We start from the raw sequence: 26068 nt of genomic DNA on the forward strand, positions 1-26068 counted from the left end.
AACCTACAACGTGCTGACATGAGGAAAGTTTCCAACCGATTTCTTATGCACAAACAGCAGTTGACCGGCTTTGTCTGGTGAACCGTTGTTGTGATGCCTCGTGTAAGGAGGAGGAATGCGTACCATCACGTTTCCGACCTCGATAAAGGTCGAATTGTAGCCTATCGCTATTTCGGTTTATCGTATCGCGACACTGCTGCTCACGTTGGTCGAGATCCAATGACTGTTAGCGGAATATGGAATCGGTGGGTTCAGGAAGGTAATACGGAACACCGTGCTGGATCCCAACGGCCTCGTATCACTAGCAGTCGAGATGACAGGCATCTTATCCGCATGGCTGTAACGGATCGTGCAGATACGTCTCGATCCCTGGGTCAACAGATGGGGACGTTTGCAAGACAACAACCATCTGCACGAACATTTCGACGACTTTTGCAGCAGCCTGGACTATCAGCTCAGAGACCATGGCTGCGATTACCCTTGACGCTGCATCACAGACAGGAGCGCCAGCGATGGTGTACTCAACGACGAACCTGGGTGCACGAATGGCAAAACGTCATTTTTTCGGATGAATCCAGGATCTGTTTACAGCATCATGATGGTCGCATCCGCGTTTTGCGACATCGTGGTGAACGCACATTGTAAGCGTGTATCGTCATCGCCATACTGGAGTATCACCCGACGTGATGGTATAGGGTGCCATTGGTTACACGTATCGGTCACCTCCTGTTCGCATTGACGGCGCTTTGAACAGTGGACGTTACATTTCAGATGTGTTACAACCCGCGACCCGTGGCTCTACCCTTCATTCGATATCTGCGAAACCCTACATTTCAGCAGGATAATGCACGACCGCATGTTGCAGGTCCTGTACGGGCCTTTCTGGATACAGAAAACGCTCGACTGCTGCCCTGGCCAGCAAATCCTCCAGATCTCTCACCAATTGAAACGTCTGGTCAATGGTGGCCGAGCAACTGGCACGTCACAATACGCCAGTCACTACTCTTGATGAACTACGGTATCGCGTTGAAGCTGCATGGGTAGCTGTACCTGTACACGTCATCCAAGCTATGTTTGACACAATGCCCAGGCATATCAAGGCCGTTATTACGGTCAGAGTTGGTTGTTCTGGGTGCTGATTTCTCGGGATCTATGCACCCAAATTGCCTGAAAATGTAATCAGGTGTCAGTTCTAGTATAATCTGTTTGTCCAATGAATACCCGTTTATCATCTGCATTTCTTCTCGGTGTAGCAATTTTAATGGCCAGTAGTGTATTAAGTTACATTTTTCAGCACCGCTGTAGTTAATGAGTATGCCATGAACAGAAGACATAATGATCGATTGTACACTGATAGAAGCGATTAAATTCGAAGATATACTAATATTGTCAGAAAACAACGATGCGTCATTGTATATTATTTCCCTCTGAATGATTTAAAGGAATTTAATACCTCTTTTTTCATGGAGTCACAATGTCTAAGAACTACATAAATCTCTGTCAACGAGATGTTTTCGTTTGATGGTGCGCATTTGTGCACGGAATAGCAACAGCTTCCACAGTGCTGAGGCCGAAAAGCTGAAGGAGCTGAAGCGTCGAAGTGGCTCTCCCTGTCTCATCGGAGGACAGGATAGCATATTCCGAAGTAGGTACCGAGTAGGTGGCGGAATCCGTCGGGCGGGTCTTTCGGCCTGCAGGAGAACTCGGAGCAGTGCCTTGACGAGGCAGCAGATTGTTATTCATGACGGCGGCCCCGAGTACTTCGATCCGATAGGAAAGACAAACGAAGGCTGTGGAAGAGCCGATTGGCATTCAGGGACGGAGCTGTCGTCCGCCGGTCTGCAAACGGTGGCTCCCCGGCCCGGCGCGGCGCGGCCCGGCCCTCCGGGAGATTGGCCTGTGTTAGCTCGTCGAGCACCCAATCCCCGCACAGGGCGGCACGCGCGCCGGTTCCAGCCCATCACCCGGCCTGCAGTCGCCGCCAAACGGAGATTTGCGTTTCGCACACACCGCACTCTTGCCAGACGGTGAGGGAATATTTCTGCCTACATTGTACAGACGAAATACACTGCTGGCCATCAAAATTGTAACGCAACGGAGACCGCATGCAAGCTTGCGTATGCAAATGATTATCATTACACTGCAACGGCACAAATAATTTAGGACTATTGCCGTCTACATTCTGTATACAAGTTGCATAAATGAGTGGAGCCTGGAAACGAGCGCTTGATGCCGAAAGCCTACATACAAGTGAACTAAGTTGTCCACCATTTAACCAAATCACCATCGCTACCTCCAACACACACATCTACTTAATCTTTGGTAGTATATGAAACTTACATGACTTCGTACATTCCGCATGATATATTTCGACCTGTTAAATAAAGTACCATATGTCCTGCAGGTAACTCCTGAAGATGTTGGCAGACGGTCATAGAAGGCCTGTCACTACACACAAATCTGACAAGACAAGAAATCCGTGAAACACTTACCCATTTTCAGTGAATTATGAGGCGTGTTTTTTTAAGTAAGGACCGTTTTGAAATTAAAAAAGAAGACTTGCTAAGATATCTCAATAATTTTATTTTTACATGAAAGCCTGTACCTTAATCTACTTTCCTACATAATTTCCATCAATATTGAGGCACTTGTCATAACGTTGTACCAGTTTTTGAATACCCTCCTCATAGAAGTCTGCCGCCTGACTTGTTAACCACTGAATCACCACTGTTTTGACTTCGTCATCGTCTTGAAGACGCTGACCGCCCAGGTGTTTCTTCAAGTGCAGGAACAGATGGTAGTCACTGGGCGCAAGATCGGGGCTGTACGGAGGATGATCTAGAGTTTCCCATCGAAAAGATGTGATGAGATCTTTGGTCTGATTCGCCACACGCGGACGGACATCGTCTTGCAGCAAAACGATGCCCTTGCTCAACTTCCATGGACTGTTGCTTTAATTCTGGTGTGACGTAGGCCACCCATATTTCATCGCCCGTAACAGTTTGGCTTAAGAAATCATCGACGTCGTTGTGGTACCGCTCAAAGAAAGTCAATGCACTGTCCGAACGCTTGGTTTTGTGCACATCCGTCAACATTTTCGGTACCTAACGTGCCCACAATTTTCGGTAATTCAAGTTCTCGGTCACAATGCCATACAAAACACTACGAGAAACAGGAAAGTTATCCCGCAAGGAGGATGTCGTAAAGCGTCTGTTTTCTCTCACCTTATTGTCCACTTCCTGTCCCAAAATTTCATTAACGATCGAAGGACGCCCACTCCGTTCTTCATCATGCACATTTATGCGGCCATCTTTAAATGCTCTCACCCACTTTCTTAATATTCCATCACTCATAATGTTTTCTCCGTAAACTGCACAGATCTTACGATGAATATCGATCGCTTTTAGGCCTTTAGCACTAAGAAATCTTATAACAGCCCGTACTTCACAGTCGGCATGACTCACGATTATCGGAGACATCTTAAACACTCAGTACACAACATAAACCTGGAAGAATCAGACTGTAATGGCGTCAGTGCGTAGATTAAGGTGCAGGCTTTCACGTAAACCCCCCCCCCCATGAACCATGGACCTTGCCGTTGGTGGGGAGGCTTGCGTGCCTCAGCGATACAGATAGCCGTACCGTAGGTACAACCACAACGGAGGGGTATCTGTTGAGAGGTCAGACAAACGTGTGGTTCCTGAAGAGGGGCAGCAGCCTTTTCAGTAGTTGCAAGGGCAACAGTATGCATGATTGACTGATCTGGCCTTGTAACATTAACCAAAACGGCCTTGCTGTGCTGGTACTGCGAACGGCTGAAAGCAAGGGGAAACTACGGCCGTAATTTTTCCCGAGGGCATGCAGCTTTACTGATTAAATGATGATGGCGTCCTCTTGGGTAAAATATTCCGGAGGTAAAATAGTCCCCCATTCGGATCTCCGGGCGGGGACTACTCAAGAGGATGTCGTTATCAGGAGAAAGAAAACTGGCGTTCTACGGATCGGAGCGTGGAATGTCAGATCCCTTAATCGGGCAGGTAGGTTAGAAAATTTAAAAAGGGAAATGGATAGGTTGAAGTTAGATATAGTGGGAATTAGTGAAGTTCGGTGGCAGGAGGAACAAGACTTCTGGTCAGGTGACTACAGGGTTATAAACACAAAGTCAAATAGGGGTAATGCAGGAGTAGGTTTAATAATGAATAGGAAAATAGGAATACGGGTAAGCTACTACAAACAGCATAGTGAACGCATTATTGTGGCCAAGATAGATACGAAGCCCACACCTACTACAGTAGTGCAAGTTTATATGCCAACTAGCTCTGCAGATGACGAAGAAATTGAAGAAATGTATGATGAAATAAAACAAATTATTCAGATAGTGAAGGGTGACGAAAATTTAATAGTCATAGGTGACTGGAATTCGAGTGTAGGAAAAGGGAGAGAGGGAAACGTAGTAGGTGAATATGGATTGGGGCTAAGAAATGAAAGAGGAAGCCGCCCGGTAGAATTTAGCACAGAGCACAACTTAATCATAGCTAACACTTGGTTTAAGAATCATGATAGAAGGTTGTATACATGGAAGAACCCTGGAGATTCTAAAAGTATCAGATAGATTATATAATGGTAAGACAGAGATTTAGGAACCAGGTTTTAAATTGTAAGACATTTCCAGGGGCAGATGTGGACTCTGCCCACAATCTATTGGTTATGACCTGTAGATTAAAACTGAAGAAACTGCAAGAAGGTGGGAATTTAAGGAGATGGGACCTGGATAAACTGAAAGAATCAGAGGTTCAGGGAGAGCATTAGGGAACAATTGACAGGAATGGGGGAAAGAAATACAGTAGAAGAAGAATGGGTAGCTTTGAGGGATGAAGTAGTGAAGGCAGCAGAGGATCAAGTGGGTAAAAAGACGAGGGCTAGTAGAAATCCTTGGGTAACAGAAGAAATATTGAATTTAATTGATGAAAGGAGAAAATATAAAAATGCAGTAAATAAAGCAGGCAAAAAGGAATACAAACGTCTCAAAAATGAGATCGACAGGAAGTGCAAAATGGCTAAGCAGGGATGGCTAGAGGACAAATGTAGGGATGTAGAGGCTTATCTCACTAGGGGTAAGATAGATACTGCCTACAGGAAAATTAAAGAGACCTTTGGAGATAAGAGAACCACTTGTATGAACATCAAGAGCTCAGATGGAAACCCAGTTCTAAGCAAAGAAGGGAAAGCAGAAAGGTGGAAGGAGTATATAGAGGGTCCATACAAGGGCGATGCACTTGAGGACAATATTATGGAAATGGAAGAGGATGTAGATGAAGATGAAATGGGAGATACGATACTGCGTGAAGAGTTTGACAGAGCACTGAAAGACCTGAGTCGAAACAAGCCCCCCGGAGTAGACAACATTCCATTGGAACTACTGACGGCCTTGGGAGAGCCAGCCCTGACAAAACTCTACCATCTGGTGAGCAAGATGTATGAAACAGGCGAAATACCATCAGACTTCAAGAAGAATATAATAATTCCAATCCCAAAGAAAGCAGGTGTTGACAGATGTGAAAATTACCGAACAATCAGTTTAATAAGCCACAGCTGCAAAATACTAACACGAATTCTTTACAGACGAATGGAAAAACTAGTAGAAGCCGACCTCGGGGAAGATGATGATGATGATGATGATGATTAGTGTTTTAGGGCGCACAACAGCGAGGCTATCAGCGCCCGTTCCCAAAAGTTCAATTCAGAGCCGAATCGTGAGAGGAGTGGTATTGTTCAAATTGCAAGATTGGACACAGCACATCAAAACAGGGAGATAAAACTAAAAATAAAAGAGCAGTACAAACAGGGAAAAGGAAGTAACGGTGGCTGAGTGACCATTTAAAAATAATGGGTGACCAAACCACTGGACAGCACATTAAGACTTCAATCCCAATATTTTGGGAAGAAGGCCAGACATCACACAAAAACGTAAAACTCTAGCGACACTCGCCTCATTATTAGTTAAAAGAGAGGGTAGGTCTGGTGGGAAACGGAAATCTTCCCTCAAACCCGCATATAAAACACACTCAGTTAAAATATGCCGTATCGACAACTGTCTCCCACATGTCTGACACGTTGGTGGCTCCTCACGACGTAACAGAAAACCATGTGTCAAAGGACAATGTCCTATTCTAAGCCGTGTAAGGGCTACTTCCTCAGCGCGGCGTTGTCGGAAGGAGGTGAGCCACGGTCGGACAGAATCCTTCACCGCTCGCAACTTATTATCCCTCACGTCCAGCCACTGAGCCTCCCACCAACGCATGACCTTCCGAGTCACGAAAGACGTAATGGCCTGCAGGGGGACGGAACAGCGAGCAGGAGGTGTGATGGAGCAAGCCTCCTTGGCAGCCGCATCTGCAAGTTCATTTCCAGGAATCCCTATGTGCCCTGGAACCCAGCAGAAAATCACATCCTTACCCTGCTGTTGCAAGAGCAGGAGTGCGTCCTGCACCTCTTGATCAGTTTGGATTCCGTAGAAATACTGGAACACGTGAGGCAATACTGACCTTACGACTTATCTTGGAAAAAAGATTAAGGAACGGCAAACCTACGTTTCTAGCATTTGTAGACTCAGAAAAAGCTTTTGACAATGTTGACTGGAATACTCTCTTTCAAATTCTAAAGGTGGCAGGGGTAAAATACAGGGAGCGAAAGGCTATTTACAATTTGTACAGAAACCAGATGGCAGTTATAAGAGTCGAGGGACATGAAAGGGAAGCAGTGGTTGGGAAGGAAGTAAGACAGGATTGCAGCCTCTCCCCGATGTTATTCAATCTGTATATTGAGCAAGCAGTAAAGGAAACAAAAGAAAAATTCGGAGTAGGTATTAAAATCCATGGAGAAAAAATAAAAACGTTGAGGTTCGCCGATGACATTGTAATTCTGTCAGAGACAGCAAAGGACTTGGAAGAGCAGATGAACGGAATGGATGGTGTCTTGAAGGGAGGATATAGGATGAACATCAACAAAAGCAAAACGAGGATAATGGAATGTAGTCGAATTAAGTCAGGTGATGCTGAGGGAATTAGGTTAGGAAATGAGACACTTAAAGTAGTAAAGGAGTTTTGCTATTTTGGGAGCAAAATATCTGATGATGGTCGAAGTAGAGAGGATATAAAATGTAGACTGGCAATGGCAAGGAAAGCGTTTCTGAAGAAAAGAAATTTGTTAACATCGAGTATAGATTTAAGTGTCAGGAAGTCATTTCTGAAAGTATTTGTATGGAGTGTAGCCATGTACGGAAGTGAAACATGGACGGTAAATACACTCCTGGAAATGGAAAAAAGAACACATTGACACCGGTGTGTCAGACCCACCATACTTGCTCCGGACACTGCGAGAGGGCTGTACAAGCAATGATCACACGCACGGCACAGCGGACACACCAGGAACCGCGGTGTTGGCCCTCGAATGGCGCTAGCTCCGCAGCATTTGTGCACCGCCGCCGTCAGTGTCAGCCAGTTTGCCGTGGCACACGGAGCTCCATCGCAGTCTTTAACACTGGTAGCATGCCGCGACAGCGTGGACGTGAACCGTATGTGCAGTTGACGGACTTTGAGCGAGGGCGCATAGTGGGCATGAGGGAGGCCGGGTGGACGTACCGCCGAATTGCTCAACACGTGGGGCGTGAGGTCTCCACAGTACATCGATGTTGTCGCCAGTGGTCGGCGGAAGGTGCACGTGCCCGTCGACCTGGGACCGGACCGCAGCGACGCACGGATGCACGCCAAGACCGTAGGATCCTACGCAGTGCCGTAGGGGACCGCACCGCCACTTTCCAGCAAATTAGGGACGCTGTTGCTCCTGGGGTATCGGCGAGGACCATTCGCAACCGTCTCCATGAAGCTGGGCTACGGTCCCGCACACCGTTAGGCCGTCTTCCGCTCACGCCCCAACATCGTGCAGCCCGCCTCCAGTGGTGTCGCGACAGGCGTGAATGGAGGGACGAATGGAGACGTGTCATCTTCAGCGATGAGCGCCACAATCAGGACTGCATACGACCGAGGCACACAGGGCCAACACCCGGCATCATGGTGTGGGGAGCGATCTCCTACACTGGCCGTACACCACTGGTGATCGTCGAGGGGACACTGAATAGTGCACGGTACATCCAAACCGTCATCGAACCCATCGTTCTACCATTCCTAGACCGGCAAGGGAACTTGCTGTTCCAACAGGACAATGCACGTCCGCATGTATCCCGTGCCACCCAACGTGCTCTAGAAGGTGTAAGTCAACTACCCTGGCCAGCAAGATCCCCGGATCTGTCCCCCATTGAGCATGTTTGGGACTGGATGAAGCGTCGTCTCACGCGGTCTGCACGTCCAGCACGAACGCTGGTCCAACTGAGGCGCCAGGTGGAAATGGCATGGCAAGCCGTTCCACAGGACTACATCCAGCATCTCTACGATCGTCTCCATGGGAGAATAGCAGCCTGCATTGCTGCGAAAGGTGGATATACACTGTACTAGTGCCGACATTGTGCATGCTCTGTTGCCTGTGTCTATGTGCCTGTGGTTCTGTCAGTGTGATCATGTGATGTATCTGACCCCAGGAATGTGTCAATAAAGTTTCCCCTTCCTGGGACAATGAATTCACGGTGTTCTTATTTCAATTTCCAGGAGTGTAGTTTGGACAAGAAGAGAATAGAAGCTTTCGAAATGTGGTGCTGCAGAAGAATGCTGAAGATTAGATGGGTAGATCACATAACTATTGAGGAAGTATTGAATAGGATTGGGGAGAAAAGAAGTTTGTGGCACAACTTGACCAGAAGAAGGGATCGGTTGGTAGGACATGTTCTGAGGCATCAAGGGATCACCAATTTAGTATTGGAGGGCAGCGTGGAGGGTAAAAATCGTAGGAGGAGACCAAGAGATGAATACACTAAGCAGATTCAGAAGGATGTAGGTTGCAGTAGGTACTGGGAGATGAAGATGCTTGCACAGGATAGAGTAGCATGGAGAGCTGCATCAAACCAGTCTCAGGACTGAGGACCACAACAACAACAAACAACTTTCACGCAAAAATAAAATTATTGAGATATCTTAGCACGCATTTTTTTTAAAATTTCAAAACGGTACTTACTTAAAAAACACGCGTCGTATCATTCGCTACAGCTGTCATATATCGCGACAGAACCAGTAACTGTATGGAAATTTAAAATAATTCTGATTTAATTTTCAGCCTCATATGCACATTTTTCAATGCATGAGATGTTTCTGATCACTCTGGTTCGTCTTTAGATCTAAGTAGTTTGTTCAGCAACCCGTCTTATCTATTAAGAACCTCATATCAAAGCTGATATGAGGTTCTGAATAGACAACACGGGTTTCTGGCGCAGCTTCTTCAGTCTAAGATGATCTGACCGAAACTTGTCATAGAATTAAAAATGTGTAAGTGAGACTGAGCAATAAATGAGAACTATTTTAGATTATCATTCAGATAAATACTAGGTGGGACAGCTAAGACAGGGAAATACACTCAAAATGAATAGATACATCGAGGTGCGGTTTTCGCACAGTATGACGAATTTCCTGACTTTCACAAGGTTTTTTATTGTTTATAGTCGCTGGGTTACGACAACGACTTTGTTTTCTCTAATTTTTCTGTGGTATTTGGAAGAAGCTTCGAAGAGAACTTCAACGGCGTAGCATTATGGGACATGATCAAACAAAGTATCAAGATAACAACGCTGCAAACCACTATCCCGCCGTCAGAAGTTCCACAAACGTCTGCCTTATTACACCAAATATAGACAAGCACGTCTCAGGTGCTGTTAGGGTTTTTATGATCAAGTCTGTCATACCAAGTGCTCAAAAACATCCCCTTGAGAATTGCTAAACGCTATAGTGTTACTCTGGAGAAACAATAGTACACTGTGAATTTCTTCTGGAGATAACAGCAGCACAGGCATTAGGAAGTCGCCACTGTTTCCTAACAGATCTTCTGTTTTAATTTTCGCCCCAGATAAAAATACAGAAGTGTGTAGCTTGGGGGAGTGGCGGGGGAGACACTGCTGATCATTTTCCGTTTTCTGAACGATCGCCCCAACGCTCTCCAAATGTTCTTTTAAGAAGGTCTGTCAGTAGATGTGTGAGGAGCGGGAGGGACATCCGTCATGTCCAGTGGGATATCTGCCAGTAACTGCGGTAGCAGCATTTCTAGGAACTCGAGATATGTGAATGTATTTAGATACCTGTCACTAACACAGGCACCAACGATCCAGATTTTGAAAACGACGCAAGAACGGTGATCGACCAAGAGTGTTGTTTTTGTCCACTTCTTTAAGCCAGCGTGGATTTTCAACTGACGATTAATGCACACTGCAAAGCTGGCTTGTCCTTGGTTTGTAACGATAGTTCTTCCTTAAACAAAATTCTTAATGGATATTCCGCATCACTTTGCACTTTTCGCAGATAACATTAGGAGAACTGTAACCAATTTTGGAAGTCCGAGCCAAGAAGCTGTACATGCAGCGAAATGTGAAGAGAATGAAATGCAATGGAATGTAGTGTTCGTAGAACACATGTTTGGATGATCCCTCTCGTACTTTCGAGCTGCCTTTTAGTGACATTTGCAATGTGTGTACTACTGCTAAAATGTTAGTTCCACATTTTTCAGGGATTGTTCTTCTTTTTCCTTGGCATGTTTTACTCCCCAAACTTTCACTTTCTACAACTTCATTTTTGTAGTATTTGAGAAGACACGTCGTGAGTGCATTGAAGGATATGAATAGCTTACTCTTCAGCACACTACCGCACCGCTGCTCTAATTGTTTGGCGACATTCGCCATATACGATATTCACTTTTTCGAGTGTCGTACACACTGTGAATGTCTCTGTAGCTTTACGAGCAAGTTGTGTGGTTGCTACAACAGCAGATCACATAGTGATGGGCTTCAAGCGCGTAGGTAAATACAAGACATATACGTGATTTATGTGCGTGCTTCTATTTGGTATATTAGGGCAGACGTCTCTGAAGCCTCTCCTCCTTCTGTGGGACAGTTATTTGCGGCACTGTTATCTTGATACTGTTTGACCATTTCCTATACAAGTTATGTCGTTGAAGTTCTCTTAAAAGCTTATATCAAATGTCTCAGAAAAAAGTATATATTTCCGCTAGAAAAATCAAAGTGGGTATCGAAATTCGCCGACTTTAAACGATAAAAGTTACTTGCGAACGTCAGGAAATTCGCCATATATTCCGCTGTAATTTGCCGAAAACCGCAACTCTATATACAGGATGTCCTGAAATTCCCGTTACAAACTCGTAGGACTTGTTGAGGGGGAGGGGGGGGGGGGGGAGATGTGTACATAATATTTCGAGTAGCAATGCATGTCCAGAAATGGAACAACTGTTTGAAAACAAGTTTGCTAGGCAGTTTGGAAAAGGGTAGCTTACGATTGATTGGCTGATGACGTGTGACGTCTTTCCTACCTCTCTGACCTGGTTCGAGCCTCATTCAAGTGTTTGTGAGTGTTATAGGTGGTATGGAGTGCTCGAGGTGGAATGGATGTAGTTGTTTGTCATCCACAACATAACAGAAGGTGCTGGGAGCAATATCTATTGCACGCGCAATGGCTCACGTACTCGTTTTCGGGATCTCTTCAATATGATGCAATACAACCTCTTCCAGTTCGGGTGTTCGGCGTCTCCTTGGTGCAAAGCCGGTGCGTAATTGTGACAAAAACGGTGTGTGATGGAGTCGGACGCTGTGTTAACCATCTTGGTAAACGCGACGAGCAGTTCTTCCACTACCGTGAGCTCCGCAGGTTCTTATGTTCTGCAAAACTGTGCTCAGCAATGTTTCTTTAACACTTACAGACACGCAAATGAGGGTCGAACCAGGTAAGAGAGGTAGAATAGACGTCAAATGACATCAGGAAATCCGACTTTAAGCAACCCCCACTACGACTACCCTGTTGCATACCTACCTAGCAAACGACATGGGTCTCTATCCAAAATATTATTGTTCGATGATTCGATGAGATTTCGGGATTGCAGCCGGATCATGTTGACTTCTTGCCACGATATTTCGGCTGGCAATCGTCCAGCCATCTTCAGGTGAGTGCCCGTCACTGGAGACTGCAAGTTCCCGGAGTCAACTTTATAGCAAAAAATAAGTGGTCAAAAGACTAAGACCTCATAGTTCTGTGCCACCCAGGTTATACGGTCTTCCGAAGTTCCATAAAAAAGAGGTTGCGGTACGGCCGATCGTCAGTAATATTGACGCCCCCACGTATGATTTGGCGATACATCTCGCCTCTCTTCTGAGACCTTTTGTGGGGAAGTGCGTGCATCATGTTCGCAACTCGGCTGACTTTATCAATAGACTGAAGTCACTCCAACTCAGTGAAACTTACTTACTAGTCAGCTTTGTTGTCATCTCACTTTTCACTAAGGTTCCTCTTATGGATTCTTTGTCGCTCAGCAGCAATAAGTTCACGGCCGACATAACAGGCCTTTTCCATCACGTCCTTTTCTCAACCTACTTTTTATTTAACAACGAATATTTTGAGCAGACTGACGGTGTTGCCATGGGCAGTCCTCTCTCGCCTTTGGTAGTAAACTTTTTTATGGAAGACTTTGAGGAAAGGGCACTAGACTCGGCAGAACTTAAACCGAAAGTTTTCTGGTGATATGTAGAAGACACTTTTGTAGTGTGGCCCCATGGTGAAGAAGAACTGTCAAGGTTCTTGCATCATCTGAATGCAATCCACAAGAACATCCAGTTTACGATGGAAATAGAGAAGGATGGTTGCTTGCCGTTTTTGGACGTCTTGGTTACTAAGAGAGTGGATGGGTCATTAGGCCATTCTGTCTACCTTAAGCCAACACATACGGACCTTTACCTGCAAGCGTCGAGTTGTCATCATCCTGCGCAAATTACCGGCTTCCTTAGAACGTTGGTGAACCGGGCTCATGTTGTTTCTGATGGAGACAGCCTTACAAAGGAGCCTGAACATTTAGAGTCGGTGTTCAGAGGTAATGGTTACTCTCCACATCAGAGTAGAGCAGCGCTAAGAAGGAAGAAACGTGACCACCTACAAAATCAAGAAGATAAGGAGCTATTCAAGTCCAAGGCGTTCCTTCCATACGTCGGCAACGTTTTATCTAAAATAGGCAGGATTATAAGGAAACATCAAGTTAAAGTAATCTTCCGGCCACCGCCGAAGATTAGCACCCTTCTCGGTTCAGTAAAGGACGATCTGGCTCTGTGGAAGGCCGGGATCTGTAAAATTCCTGGCCAGTGTGGGAAAGCTTACATCGGCCAGACGACACGCACAGTGCATGAAACGTGTGTTGAACGCCAAACTCGCCTTCCGCAGCCCAGTAAGTCGGCCGTAGCTGAGCACTGTATTACCACAGGACACGCTATGTATTTTTCTGCCACGAACATCTTGGCCCCAGCGAAAACTTTCTGGGATTCAGTAATTAAAGAATCTGTGGAGATACGCCTAGCGCAAAATCTTATAAATCGTGATGGCGGTTTTCATCTATACAAGGCTTGGGACCCGGTGATCTCTCTCATTTGCTCTGAGAGAAGACATTTTATTCATAATGACACGTCTGGCGACATCTGACGTCTGTTTTTAGCGACGCGGGCGCGCATTCCGACAGAGGGCGGACATGTAATTTTCACTTTTACGCATGCGCCTGCGCGCCACAGATAGAACAGTAGCTCCAGAGGGCGCGGATTTCGATAGAGGACGCTCCTGTGACGGAGGCCCATGCGCATGCGTTTTCGCGCCAATTTTTTGCTGTAAAGTTGACTCCGGGAACTTGCAGTCTCCAGTGACAGACACTCACCTAAAGATGGCTGGACGATTGCCGGCCGAAATATCGTGACAAGAAGTCAACATGATCCGATTGCAATCCCGAAATCTCATCTAACATTCAATACGCCGGAAAACTTCAAGAATCAAAATATTATTGTCAGTCCCCTATAAGAGTCCTAGAAGTTCGTAACGGCAATTTTCGAACTACCTGCCGAGCGATCTCAGGCGCCTTGTCACGGTCCATGCGGCTCCCCGCCGTCGGAGGTTCGAGTCCTCCCTCGTGCATGGTATGTGTGTTGTCCATAACGTAAGTTAGTTTAAGTTAGGATAAGTAGTGAGTAGGTTTAGGGACCGATGACCTCTGCAGTTTGGTCCCATAAGACCTTACCACAAATTTCCAAAATGTTTTTCGAGCAACCTATATTTATACAAACTTGTTATATTTGGGGTGACTTGTATTAGCTGCCTATTCCTGTATGCTCTCTAATGAACAGAACTCTTGCAACATAATCGTATAGCGAAATGCGCAAAAAAAATGGTTCAAATGGCTCTGAGCACTATGGGACTCAACTGCTGAGGTCATTAGTCCCCTAGAACTTAGAACTAGTTAAACCTAACTAACCTAAGGACATCACAAACATCCATGCCCGAGGCAGGATTCGAACCTGCGACCGTAGTGGTCTTGCGGTTCCAGACTGCAGCGCCTTTAACCGCACGGCCACTTCGGCCGGCGCGAAATGCGCAGCGCGGTAGCTCCGGGACAGGGAAGTCAACCAGACCCGGCGGCACAAATCCGCACGGCGACGTAACGACCGTGGCTGGTTCACGGGCCGGCCCATATGTGGTTTTTCATTGATTTTTCACGCTCGTTTAGGCAAATTTTGGGCTCGTCCCCATTTTCCGCCTCAGAAAACAAGACACTCAAACAGTTAAAATATGATTTCACACAAAACAGTTCACATACAGGTAGCGCACACGACTTCCCTCCGTTAAGTGACTGAAGATTCATCAACAGGGGGACATCCGGCCATACATTTAAACAAAGTAAATTGCTGACGCCTGAGTGCAGTGGAGCCCGTAAGACATACACTAACGCAGAGAAGACTTGTACAGAATGTTATGACCTAGAAAACCTTTGGCACTATACTTTAAACAACCTCTCGTAACCCATGTAACAGTAATAGATACTTGATAGCAAGCTTTAGGACTCATCAGTATTTATAGTAGTCCGTCTCAATATCTAAGTGATCAGTGTGTCTGTCTTCTACGTGAAAAGAATATGCAGGTGACCTTGTTTTAATTCCAACTACATCAGGGAAAGGGGTACACACGGCCTCGTGATGCCAACTGAAGAGCTACTTGCATAAGAGGTTTGCGATAGTGAAACAACCAGTGGAGCAGTGGGATGACCCCGTGCCGTAACAAACGACTCCATTGGCAGACGCTGTCACTGTGATCGGTCGGTGCTGAATGGCCCGTCAGAGCCAGTATACGGAGTCGCGAAAACGAAAGGATCTCTGAAAGTTAGCTACACTTTATAATGGCAAGCCAAGTAACTATTATCAAATGCTGCACTGCACTTCAATGCGGCAAAATAAAAAACACTGGTTTTTTTTTTTTTTTAGTTTAGTCACCAAGCCTCTGCAAACAACAGTCGGAACTTCCTACCACTCGTTCAGTTCCCCGGCGGTAGAAATGTGCTCCTTGATGACTGTACCATTCGAGAAACGCTGTGTGAACGTCCCCATCGTTGGCAAGTCTCTTCCGTTTCAAATGTTTTTTTTCAGTTTTACAATAAGATGGAAATCGCATGACGCAAGAACTGAACTTCCCGGTCAGCACTGCCCTCATCTCTGCAGCCCTGGTCCCATTGTTTGACCATTTCTGTACGTTTCGACACTACATTGCATTTGGTCCACATACCGTCAGAATTTCACTGTGAGTCTGTGTACAGTTAGTAAGTTTTACCCACAAGAATTGTACTGCCATGCGTACTTCAGCTTCAGAGTACCTTTCCTTTTGTCATTCAGTCTCACACTGTGATGCACCTGTTACCTGTATCCCAGTTGAACTGCCCTGGCACGAAACAAGCTTTATGTACTCTCTTCTGACAATGTGCCATTCTTGTTCCGAAATGATATTAGCGTGGGACGACATGTGCAACTTACTGCTTGACGTCACTACTTTCTATTACAGTTACACTATGTAATCAAAAGTATCCAGACACCTGACCGAATATCACTTACAAGCAAGTGGCGCCCTCCATCGGTAATGCTGGAATTCAATATGGTGTTGGCGCACCCTAAGCCTTGATTACAGCTTCCACTCTCGCAAGCATACGTTCAATCAGGTGCTGGAAGGTTTCTTGGGGAATGGCAGCATATTCTTCACACAATGCTGCAGTGAGGAGAGGTATCGATGTCAGTCGGTGAGGCCTGGCACGAAGTCGGCGTTCCAAAACATCCCAAAGGTTTTCTATACGACTGAGGTCACGACCGTGCAGGCCAGTCCATCATAGGGATGTTATTGTCGTGTAACCAGTCCGCCATAGGCCGTGCATTATGAACAGGTGCTCGATCGTGTTGAAAGATATAGTCGCCATCCCCGAATTGTTCATCAACAGTGGGAAGCGAGAAGGTGCCTAAAAAATCAATGTAGGCCTGTGCTGTGATAGGGGCACTCAAAACACAAGCCCCCTCCGTAAAAAAAACACAACCACACCATAACACCACCGCCTCCGAATTTTACTGTTGGCACGCTGGCAGATGACGTTCACCATGCATTCGGCATACCCACACCCTGCTATCGGATCGCCACATTGTGTACAGTGATTCGTCACTCCACACAACGTTTTTTCAATGTTCAGTCGTCCAGTGTTTACGCTCCTTACACCAAGCGAGGCGTCGTTTGGCGTTTACCGGCGTGATGTGTGGCTTATGAGCAGCGGCTCGACCATGAAATCCAAGTTTTCTCACCTCCCGTCTAACTGTCGTAGTACTTGCAGTGAATTCTGATGCAGTTTGGAATTCCTATGTGATGGTCTAGATAGACGTCTGCCTGTTACTCATTACGACCCTCTGCATCTGTCGGCTGTCTCTGTCTGTCAACAGACGAAGTCGACCTGCACGCCTTTGTGCTGTACGTGTCCCTTCACGTTTCCACTTCACAATCACATCGGAAACAGTGGACGAAGGGATGATAGAAGTGTGGAAATCTCGCGTACAGACGTATGACACAAGTTACACCCAATCACCTGACCACTTTCGAAGTCCGTGAGTTCCCCAGAGCGCCCCATTCCGCTCTCTCACGATGTCTAATGACTACTGAGGTCGCTGATATAGAGTACCTGGACCTGTCAGTAGGTGGCAGCACAATGCACCTAATATGAAAAACGTATATTTCTGGAGGTGTCCGGATACTTTTGATCACATAGCGTGTATCGGATATTCTTTCCAATGGACATTGTTGACATTTATTACAATGTGTCACATCGGGACAAAGGAAGAGCCCTGTAAAAATGTATTTTCTTCAACATACAGTTTTAACTTGGAGAAAAACTTTCTTAGCTCCTTTATAGTTATCTGTTGTTGAGAGTATAAATAGCTGACGGTTTGTGCTGACTACGTACTAAATGACCGCTTATCTCCAAAAATGGTTCAAATGGCTCTGAGCACTATGGGACTTAACATCTCAGGTCATCAGTCCCCTAGAACTTAGAATTACTTAAACCTAACTAACCTAAGGACATCACACACATCCATGTCCGATGCAGGATTCGAACCTGTGGCCGTAGCGGTCGCGCAGTTCCAGACTGAAGCGCCTAGAACCGCTCGGCCACATCGGCCAGCGCTTATCTCCATTTTGTTCTTTATTTTCTTTTTAATTCCGCTGTTTCTGTCCTTGGTCTTAAGGGTCCTTGTTTTCATTTCTCAAGTACTAGTGTTTCAGTGTAAAAGAGCGCCTTCATATCCATTAGTCAGAGGTAGAAATATCTTGCAGCATAGCTTGTCTAGTGGCGGATCGGCCTTCCCGTTCTGTACTATCGTCAGCTGAATATCGGATGCTGCCCAAAACTCTGGGCAGCTGTTTTCGAAAAGAAATTAAAAGTCACCTGTTAATCAATAACACCATAGCAGTGCTGGCAAAGGTGTGTAACATATAATAATTCCCTTGATCATCTAATCTGTTGTAGCTGCTTTCATCTATTACATGACAGCAAATGTCTTTGGAAATGGCGACCGATTTACCTCTAATTCATTGAATCTGACCATCGTGGTTCAAGAGAGATCACACACGTCCAACAAACAAGCAGGGACGTGAACACCACGGTTCCTTACAAAAACACTTAGCAAGTACAGTTCTCTTAAAATTTGTCCCAATGGTTTTCATATATTTTGTAAGCAGTAGAATGTATTGAAGTACGTCATTAAAACTATTTGCTGTTAGGTTATGACTTTGTTCAACTGACTGAAATTCATATATCGTTCATATACAGGACAGCTTAGTCTTTCGAAGCTGCAGTAATTACACATGTTCCTGTTCTACTCAACTATCTGCTGATCTTATCAGTTGCTAAAATTACAATAGAAAAAAATTATCCTGATTTGTTTCGGAACAAACCCTTGGTGAAAATAATAATTTTTGAAATATCGTTGTTAAAATCGAATTAACTTCAAATTACATTCAGCTGATTATAGGAGGTTACTATAAGAGAAATCAAAAATCGCCTCTTATCACCAATAGGTTTTCTACGGGACAACTCGTGGATAGCAATACGGCAACGTTGCGTATCACATTCCTTTCACGGAACATGCTGGTATGACGTATGAAGTCCATTTTGGAGTTCATTTGGTGATAAATCGTTTTTAAGATACATTGAGAGGGCGCAACAATGTGCAAATAAATTCATTTTGCTTGTGGAGTACGCTACGTCACGGATCGTAAATTTTAACTACGAATAAATGAATTTAATGCAACGCTGTTCGGTGCTAAAGACATAAAACGCTTCGGTTTTCATAAAGGGCAGTTGTTACAGGCTTAACGTCTCATAAAAACGAATAAACGATCATCAGTAGTACAACGTAATTTACGATCAACATTCATTGTGATGGTCCATTATTTTTTTATAGCCGAAACCATTTATTTTCACGGAAGGGTGGAATTTAAATTTTGTCATCACTAAGTTCAGCTTCGAAGTGCAGAAAAAACATTTCTCGATAATGTCATAGCAACGTAGCTGCAAAAAATGAGCTCCAACCAGGCATTCCCTAGATGGCGGCGTCATAATTTCCTCATAAAATGTATCTTTGGCGTTACGGCAGTAGTCCGGTCTAGGTGAAATTCTTCATCTTACGTTTTCGAAATGGTTTCAGAACTTTGTTCTTATCTATAAATTGTAACTGGAAAGCTATACAAATAAATCTAATGATAACAACTGCAACAATAACACTTTCATTCATCGATGGATTTATCTTAATATCAATACGTTTCAAAAATGGTTCAAATGGCTCTAAGCACTATGGGACTTAACATCTGAGGTCATCAGTCCCCTAGACTTAGAACTACTTAAATCTAACTAACCTAATGACATCGCACACATCCATGCCCGAGGCAGGATTCGAATCTGATACCGTAGCAGCAGCGCAGTTCCGGACTGAAGCGCCTAGAACCGCTCGACCACAGCACCCGGCCAATACGTGTCCTGCAGCAATTCCCCATAAATCTAGATTTTCGTTATTAGGTGGTCGTCATTTTATACAGAAATGTTACCATGATTCCTAGAGGGATTCAACCAGTGTAGAGTTTTCGAGGTGCTTCTTTCTGAAAGCATCTTCGTAATAGTTCTATGGGTTAGCCAAAGATGCAAAAATTCTGGAAGTTGATGAAGTAGTATTAAACATGCGACTTAAATTTAACATATGTTTCAATATACACTTATTATTAGTGAAAATGTCTGTTACTCCGTATTGCTTGTATTCGGTAATGCCAAACACGTTCATAACTTGCCTATATAGCAAAAACAGTTTCAGTGAGAGTCGCACTATATGATCAAAAGTCGATTAGTCGATATTAATATGTGGTTTGTCCACCTGCGGCTTCATGCCGGCTAGACCTCAGGTGAACACACTTTCAATGACGTGCCTGAATGTCTGTGGAGGAAAGGCACTCCATTCTTTCTCAAGATACGAAATGAGAGTAGGTAGTGATGGACGCTGGTGTGTGGAGCGAATTGGACGTTCTAACTCACACAAACGCTTGTGTGGAGCGAATTGGACGTCCTAACTCACACAAACGCTTTCCATTGGGTTTAGATCGGGACTCGGGACAGTTCGGTCCATTTCAAGAATGAAACTGTCCACCAACTATTACCTCACAGATGCTGCTTTATGAAAGAGATCATTGTCATACTGATGCAAATAATTATCATTTTAGAAATGTTCGTTTACTGTAGTTCTCTAAAATATGTTCATATCCTTCCGAATTAAGCGTTTTCTTAAGTGCAATAATGGAACCACACCCTAACCATGGAAAACACGTCCATACCGTCACACCGCCTTCTCCATACTCCACTGATAGCGTTGATATATGAGTCCAGGTAACGTTCTCCACACATTCGCCAAATCCGAAGTCTTCCACTGAATTCCCACAGGGTACAGCGAGTTCATCACTACAAATCACTTGCTCCCAGTCGCTCACTGGCCAGTGGCGTCGCTCTTTACGGCACTAGGAGCCTCGCTTAGAGCTGACTGTAGAAATATGTGTATACTGAGAAGCTGTTCGACCGTTGTACCTTATTCTTTTTATCACCCTAAGCACAGTGATTGTGGTAACTGGACACTTATAGCAGTTTGGATTACACGATCGGTTCCTTCGTATGATTTTTGCGATTTTTTGCAGCCATCCTCAGCAACACAGTGTTTCTGTTCGTCAGTACATGAGCTGTGCGTGGTATATCTGTTCCTGCAGTTACATCGCCAAGAGTTGATCGGGGCAGCTTTAGAAAAGTTAAAGTGACCCTGATTTGTTATTAAGGTGACATCTAATAACTAGTCCACATTATAAGCTACTAAGTTCTCATTATCAATCTGCTCTGCTTTACTGCCGGCTGCTGTGGCGGAGCGCTTCTAGGCGCTTCAGTCCGGAACCGCGCGCCTGCTACTGTCGCAGGTTCGAATCCTGCCTGGGGCACGGATATGTATGATGTCCTTAGGTTAGTTAGGTTTAAGCAGTTCTAAGTCTAAGGAACTGATGACCTCAGATGTTAAGTCCCATAGTGCTTAGAATCACTTGAACCATTTTTTCCTTTACAGCTTTTGAACTGACAACACAAGACTCCCCGCCTCCTTATAATGGCGGGTCCATTTCTCTTGACATCTCGTCGACAAATCCCCATTACATAAGGGCGACCGAATACTTTTGATCAGATACTGCAGTTAGTCGATGAACTTGTTGTTGCTTGGATTGTCGGTGTAATATTTTTTTTTCACCCTCTCGCAAAATAAAGTGAATTATCACTATCAGAATCGAATCAACTATTAGGTTGGCGCATATGTTCGTAGTGTTTCTTCCATAAGTTTAATTAACACAGCAGATACACATACCAAAGATTTTAGTCATCAGTGGTATAGTCTCCTTCACTGTTTGCAACAGTTTTCTAACGCTGCGGTAACTTTTCGATTCCGCGGCTGTAGAAATGACGTAGTCTTGAGATGAAGAACTTGCCGAGCCATGTTCGGAGCATATTTTCATCCGGAATGGGAGTTCCATGAAGGCTGTGCGATAGAGAGTGGAAAAGGTGAAAAATCTGAGGGCGAGAGATCAAGAGAAGAAGGCGAGCACGGAATGACTTTCCAACACCACTTTTGTATAGGTTTTTTTTTTCAGTCTAGTACAATGTGGGTACTCCTGCTGATCGTTGTTCTTGGACTGCGCCTGCAAGACGTCTCAGTTGTTGACAATAAATGTCAGCAGCGATGATTACACGTCGGGGAATCAATTTGTAGTAAACCACACCATCGCTGTTCCACCAGATGCATGACATTACCTTCTGTCGATGCTTACTGGTCGGACGTGTCTCGTTTCAAATTGTATCGAGCAAATGGACGTGTACGGGTATGGAGACAACCTCATGGATCTATGAACCCTGCATGTCAGCAGGGGACTGTTCAAGCTGGTGGAGGTATTGTAATGGTGTGGGGCGTGTGCAATTGGAGTGATATGGGACTTCTGAAACGTCTAGGTACGACTCTGACAGGTGTCACGTACATAAGCATCCTGTCTGATCACCTGCATCCATTCATGTCCATTGTGCATCCCGATGGACTTGGGAAATGCCAGCAGGACAGTGCGACGCCCCACACTCCCAGAATTCCTACAGAGTAGCTCCAGGCACACTCTTCTGAGTGGACACCAAAGTCTCCAGACATGACTTTATTCAGCATATTTGGGATGCCTTGCAGCCTGGTGTTCGGAAGAGATCTCCACCCCTCATGCTCTTACTGATTTATGGACAGTCCTGCAGGATTCGTGATGTCAATTCGCTCCAGCACTACTTCAAACATTAGTGGAGTCCATGCCATGTGTGCTGCGGCACTTCCGCGTGCTCGCGGGGGCCCTACACGATATTAGGCAGCTGTACCAGTTTGTTTGGCTCTTCAGTATAGATGCAGGAAGATAAATGGCTACAGACAACTTGCAAGGGAATGAAATGCAGTAGAAATCGAGGAAGACGAAAAGACAAGTCCTGTTAGTTATACTGCTGATTGTGACACTTGCTGAAAAATCTAGATCATTTTTCTTTTATTGCGTTTAAGTCGTATTCAACAAAGTATAGTAGTGTCAACGACAGATAAGTTAAGAAGTGTTACTGGAAGGAATTTATCCACCCACTAGCTCTTTGCCTATTTTCTCGCAGGATAAGGAAGATGCTTTCTTTTGTTGTTGTCAACAATTCAGATTTTCGCAGAAGTACTTTTGGTTTCGTTATGACAAAGCTGACTAACCACTTAAGAACCGTACTGTTCTCGCGTGACTTGCAAATTAGTCTGTCAGTGTGAGAGGAAGATAACACGGATATCACCTCTGTTGGCAGAGGTTGTCAGTTGTGACAGTTCATTTCGAAGCGTTATTTTAGCTGACAGTTTGGCGGCCTTCAGTGCAGAAGATACGTGGAACAGCGCAAAATGAAACACGTCAAGAATCCTTTTGATCTCTCGTTAACGCATGCAGACTTGGGTCCGACGATGCCGTAATCTCTTTACAGGTTGAAAATACTATTGCAACTACTCCATTAAGTAAAATCTAATACTTTGTAGAGGAGCCGGCCGAAGTGGCCGTGCGGTTAAAGGCGCTGCAGTCTGGAACCGCAAGACCGCTACGGTCGCAGGTTCGAATCCTGCCTCGGGCATGGATGTGTGTGATGTCCTTAGGTTAGTTAGGTTTAACTAGTTCTAAGTTCTAGGGGACTAATGACCTCAGCGGTTGAGTCCCATAGTGCTCAGAGCCATTTGAACCATTTTTTGAACTTTGTAGAGGATCATAAGCTGCACTACGCCTTGTTAACAACTTAAAACCCGCCGCGCAGGATTAGCCGAGCGGTCTAAGGCGCTGCAGTCATGGACTGTGCAGCTGGTCCCAGCGGAGGTTCGAGTCCTCCCTCGGGCATGGGTGTGAGTGTTTGTCCTTAGGATAATTTAGGTTAAGTAGTGTGTAAGCTTAGGGACTGATGACCTTAGCAGTTAAGTCCCATAAGATTTCACACACATTCCCCACAACTTTCGTTGTTTGGATTCGAATTCTGGTCAGGAAACAGTTACCCTTATGTTCTATATGGCAAAAATAGAATGAATCTTCCGTGTACACAGCATACAGCACACGGATGTTTTCAGGCTGAACCATTGTGGAACTAAGACACTCCCACAACAGTGTAACTGTAGTCCACACAGAAAGAAATCCAAGAAAACTTTGTCTGTTAGAAAAAAATTTTGCTAAACAAAAAAAGAATTCTGGAATTCTGGAAACATGTTAAATAAACAAACTGAATCGTCAGTCACAATTTCTCGGAAATTTTAAAAGTTTTTTTTTGTCCTAAAGAAGACACAATTGAAAGGTTACAACTATTTTAAATCATACAGTCATATCTCAGATCTGCATCAATAATTACGTTTTGCAAATAGTATCAGGGTATAGATAATCACGTAACATCTTGATATCAGCCGGCCGCTGTGAACGAGCGAGTCTAGGAGCTTCAGTCCTGAACCACGCGGCTGCTACGGTCGCACATTTGAATCCTGCCTCGGGCGTGGATGTGTGTGATATCTTTAGGTTAGTTAGGTTTAAGTAGTTCTAAGTCTAGGGAACTGGTGACCTCAGATGTTAAGTCTCATAGTGCTTAGAGCCATTTGAACAAATTTGTCTTGTCATCATCTTCGAATAGTCTGGTCCCTTCAATCCCACAAACCAATCAACCATCTTCGAATTAGCAACATCTGTGTATGTATAAAAACGTAGTATCTTTACTTCAGATACTCTTTGAATTGAAACTTCCTGGCAGATTAAGACTGTGTGCCGGACCGAGACTCGAACTCGGGACCTTTGCCTTTCGCGGGCAAGTGCTCTACCTACTGAGCTACCCAAGCACGACTCACGCCCCGTCCTCACAGCTGTACTTCGGCCTGTACCTCGTCTCCTACCTTCCAAACTTTACAGAAGCTCTCCAGTGAAACCTTTCACAGGAGAGCTTCCGTAAAGTTTGGAAGGTAGGAGACGAGGTACTGGCGGAAGTACAGCTGTGAGGACGGGGCATGAGTCGTGCTTGGGTAGCTCAGATGGTAGAGCACTTTCCCGCGAGTCTCGGTCCAACACACATTTTTAATCTGCCAGAAAGTTTCATATCAGCGCACACTCCGCTGCAGAGAATGTCTAAATTTTGTACCATGAAACTAGGTGTGTTTGTATGCATGTACATATTTTTGCGTGTTTTCTATTAAAGACCATGTAACCCCTACTGGAAATATGTGCTAATTATCTTTTTTGTGCTAGTTTTCTGAAAAACTGCAGCCTTATTACAACGCTTTAGGCCTATATAACCTTTCAAAATGCCTGTGTATATTTAACAGGAACAATGATAACCTGTTTCAAATTATGATGTAAAAGTAATGTTTAGTATCTGAAGATGAGGTCCAAGCACCCGAAATGCGTTTTGCATTGTTGTAAAATCGCGACTAGTGACTGAAGCCGATTTATTTTCTTACTATTGCAGCGAAAGAAATACATTGGTAGCGACAACTCTGTTAACAACCGATGAAATACAGCTTTAAAAAAATTTTCCCTTACGACCTTGTCAGCACGGAAAGTAAAATACGTATAATAATTAAGACATTTGTCATCATTATTTCTGCAGGTTGTAAGATGTTTGATTCAGCGCCGGGTTTATGACAAATTTAACAGATACCTAAAACGGTGAAAATGTTCTCTTAGTGTAATCATTTAGGATGAGAACTGAATTCCATAACACAGCATTACAAAACGATTCTACATCTGCGTCTGCCTGTACATGCAAGCATCGAAAGCATATTTTACGGAGTGTGGCTGGCTGTCGCTTTCCCCTTTTCCTGTTCGAGTCGCGAATGATTCCTGAGAAGAACGAATGCTGATAACCGTAAGTGCGAGCTCGAATCTCTCTGATTTATATTTGTTATTACAGACTACTGTTGATTTTCTCCTTCACCCTAGCATAAGCCGGCCGGTGTGGCCGTGCGGTTAAAGGCGCTTCAGTCTGGAACCGCGTGACCGCTACGGTCGCAGGTTCGAATCCTGCCTCGGGCGTGGATGTGTGTGATGTCCTTAGGTTAGTTAGGTTTAATTAGTTCTAAGTTCTAGGCGACTGATGACCTCAGAAGTTAAGTCGCATAGTGCTCAGAGCCATTTGAACCATTTGAACCCTAGCATAACTGGACACTTAAATCCACATAAGTAAACCTGGTGTCAACGTATCGTCAAACCATAATCTATCACCCCTTTGAAACTTCCTCGCAGATAAAAACTTTTCGCCAGTCCGAAACTCGAAACTGTGACATTTTCCTTTCTCGTGTATGTCTTCTCGCCTGCGCTGAGTTAGTAAACGTATTAATAAAGGATTATAGAGTCATTTTCTGGAAACTGCAGTAATTTGCTGCTTCTCTCTAATTGTGACAGAAGCCAACAACTCAGAGATGACGTGTAAATTCACAGTGATACATTACAAGTGGCTC

The 26068-nt window shown here is 44.7% G+C and overlaps 1 protein-coding gene across 1 annotated transcript in view; it reads left to right on the forward strand.

Annotated features, from left to right (window-relative positions):
* The window catches only part of LOC126456373 (Down syndrome cell adhesion molecule-like protein Dscam2), a 289440-nt gene that overhangs the window by 12298 nt on the left and 251074 nt on the right, over positions 1-26068 (forward strand). The window contains exon 3 of the mRNA XM_050092127.1: positions 1698-2027. Coding sequence (XP_049948084.1) covers positions 1698-2027 — 330 coding nt within the window. The remainder of the gene's footprint in view (positions 1-1697; positions 2028-26068) is intronic.

Source organism: Schistocerca serialis, chromosome 2, assembly GCF_023864345.2.
Source record: "Schistocerca serialis cubense isolate TAMUIC-IGC-003099 chromosome 2, iqSchSeri2.2, whole genome shotgun sequence".
Classification (NCBI taxonomy): domain Eukaryota; kingdom Metazoa; phylum Arthropoda; class Insecta; order Orthoptera; family Acrididae; genus Schistocerca; species Schistocerca serialis.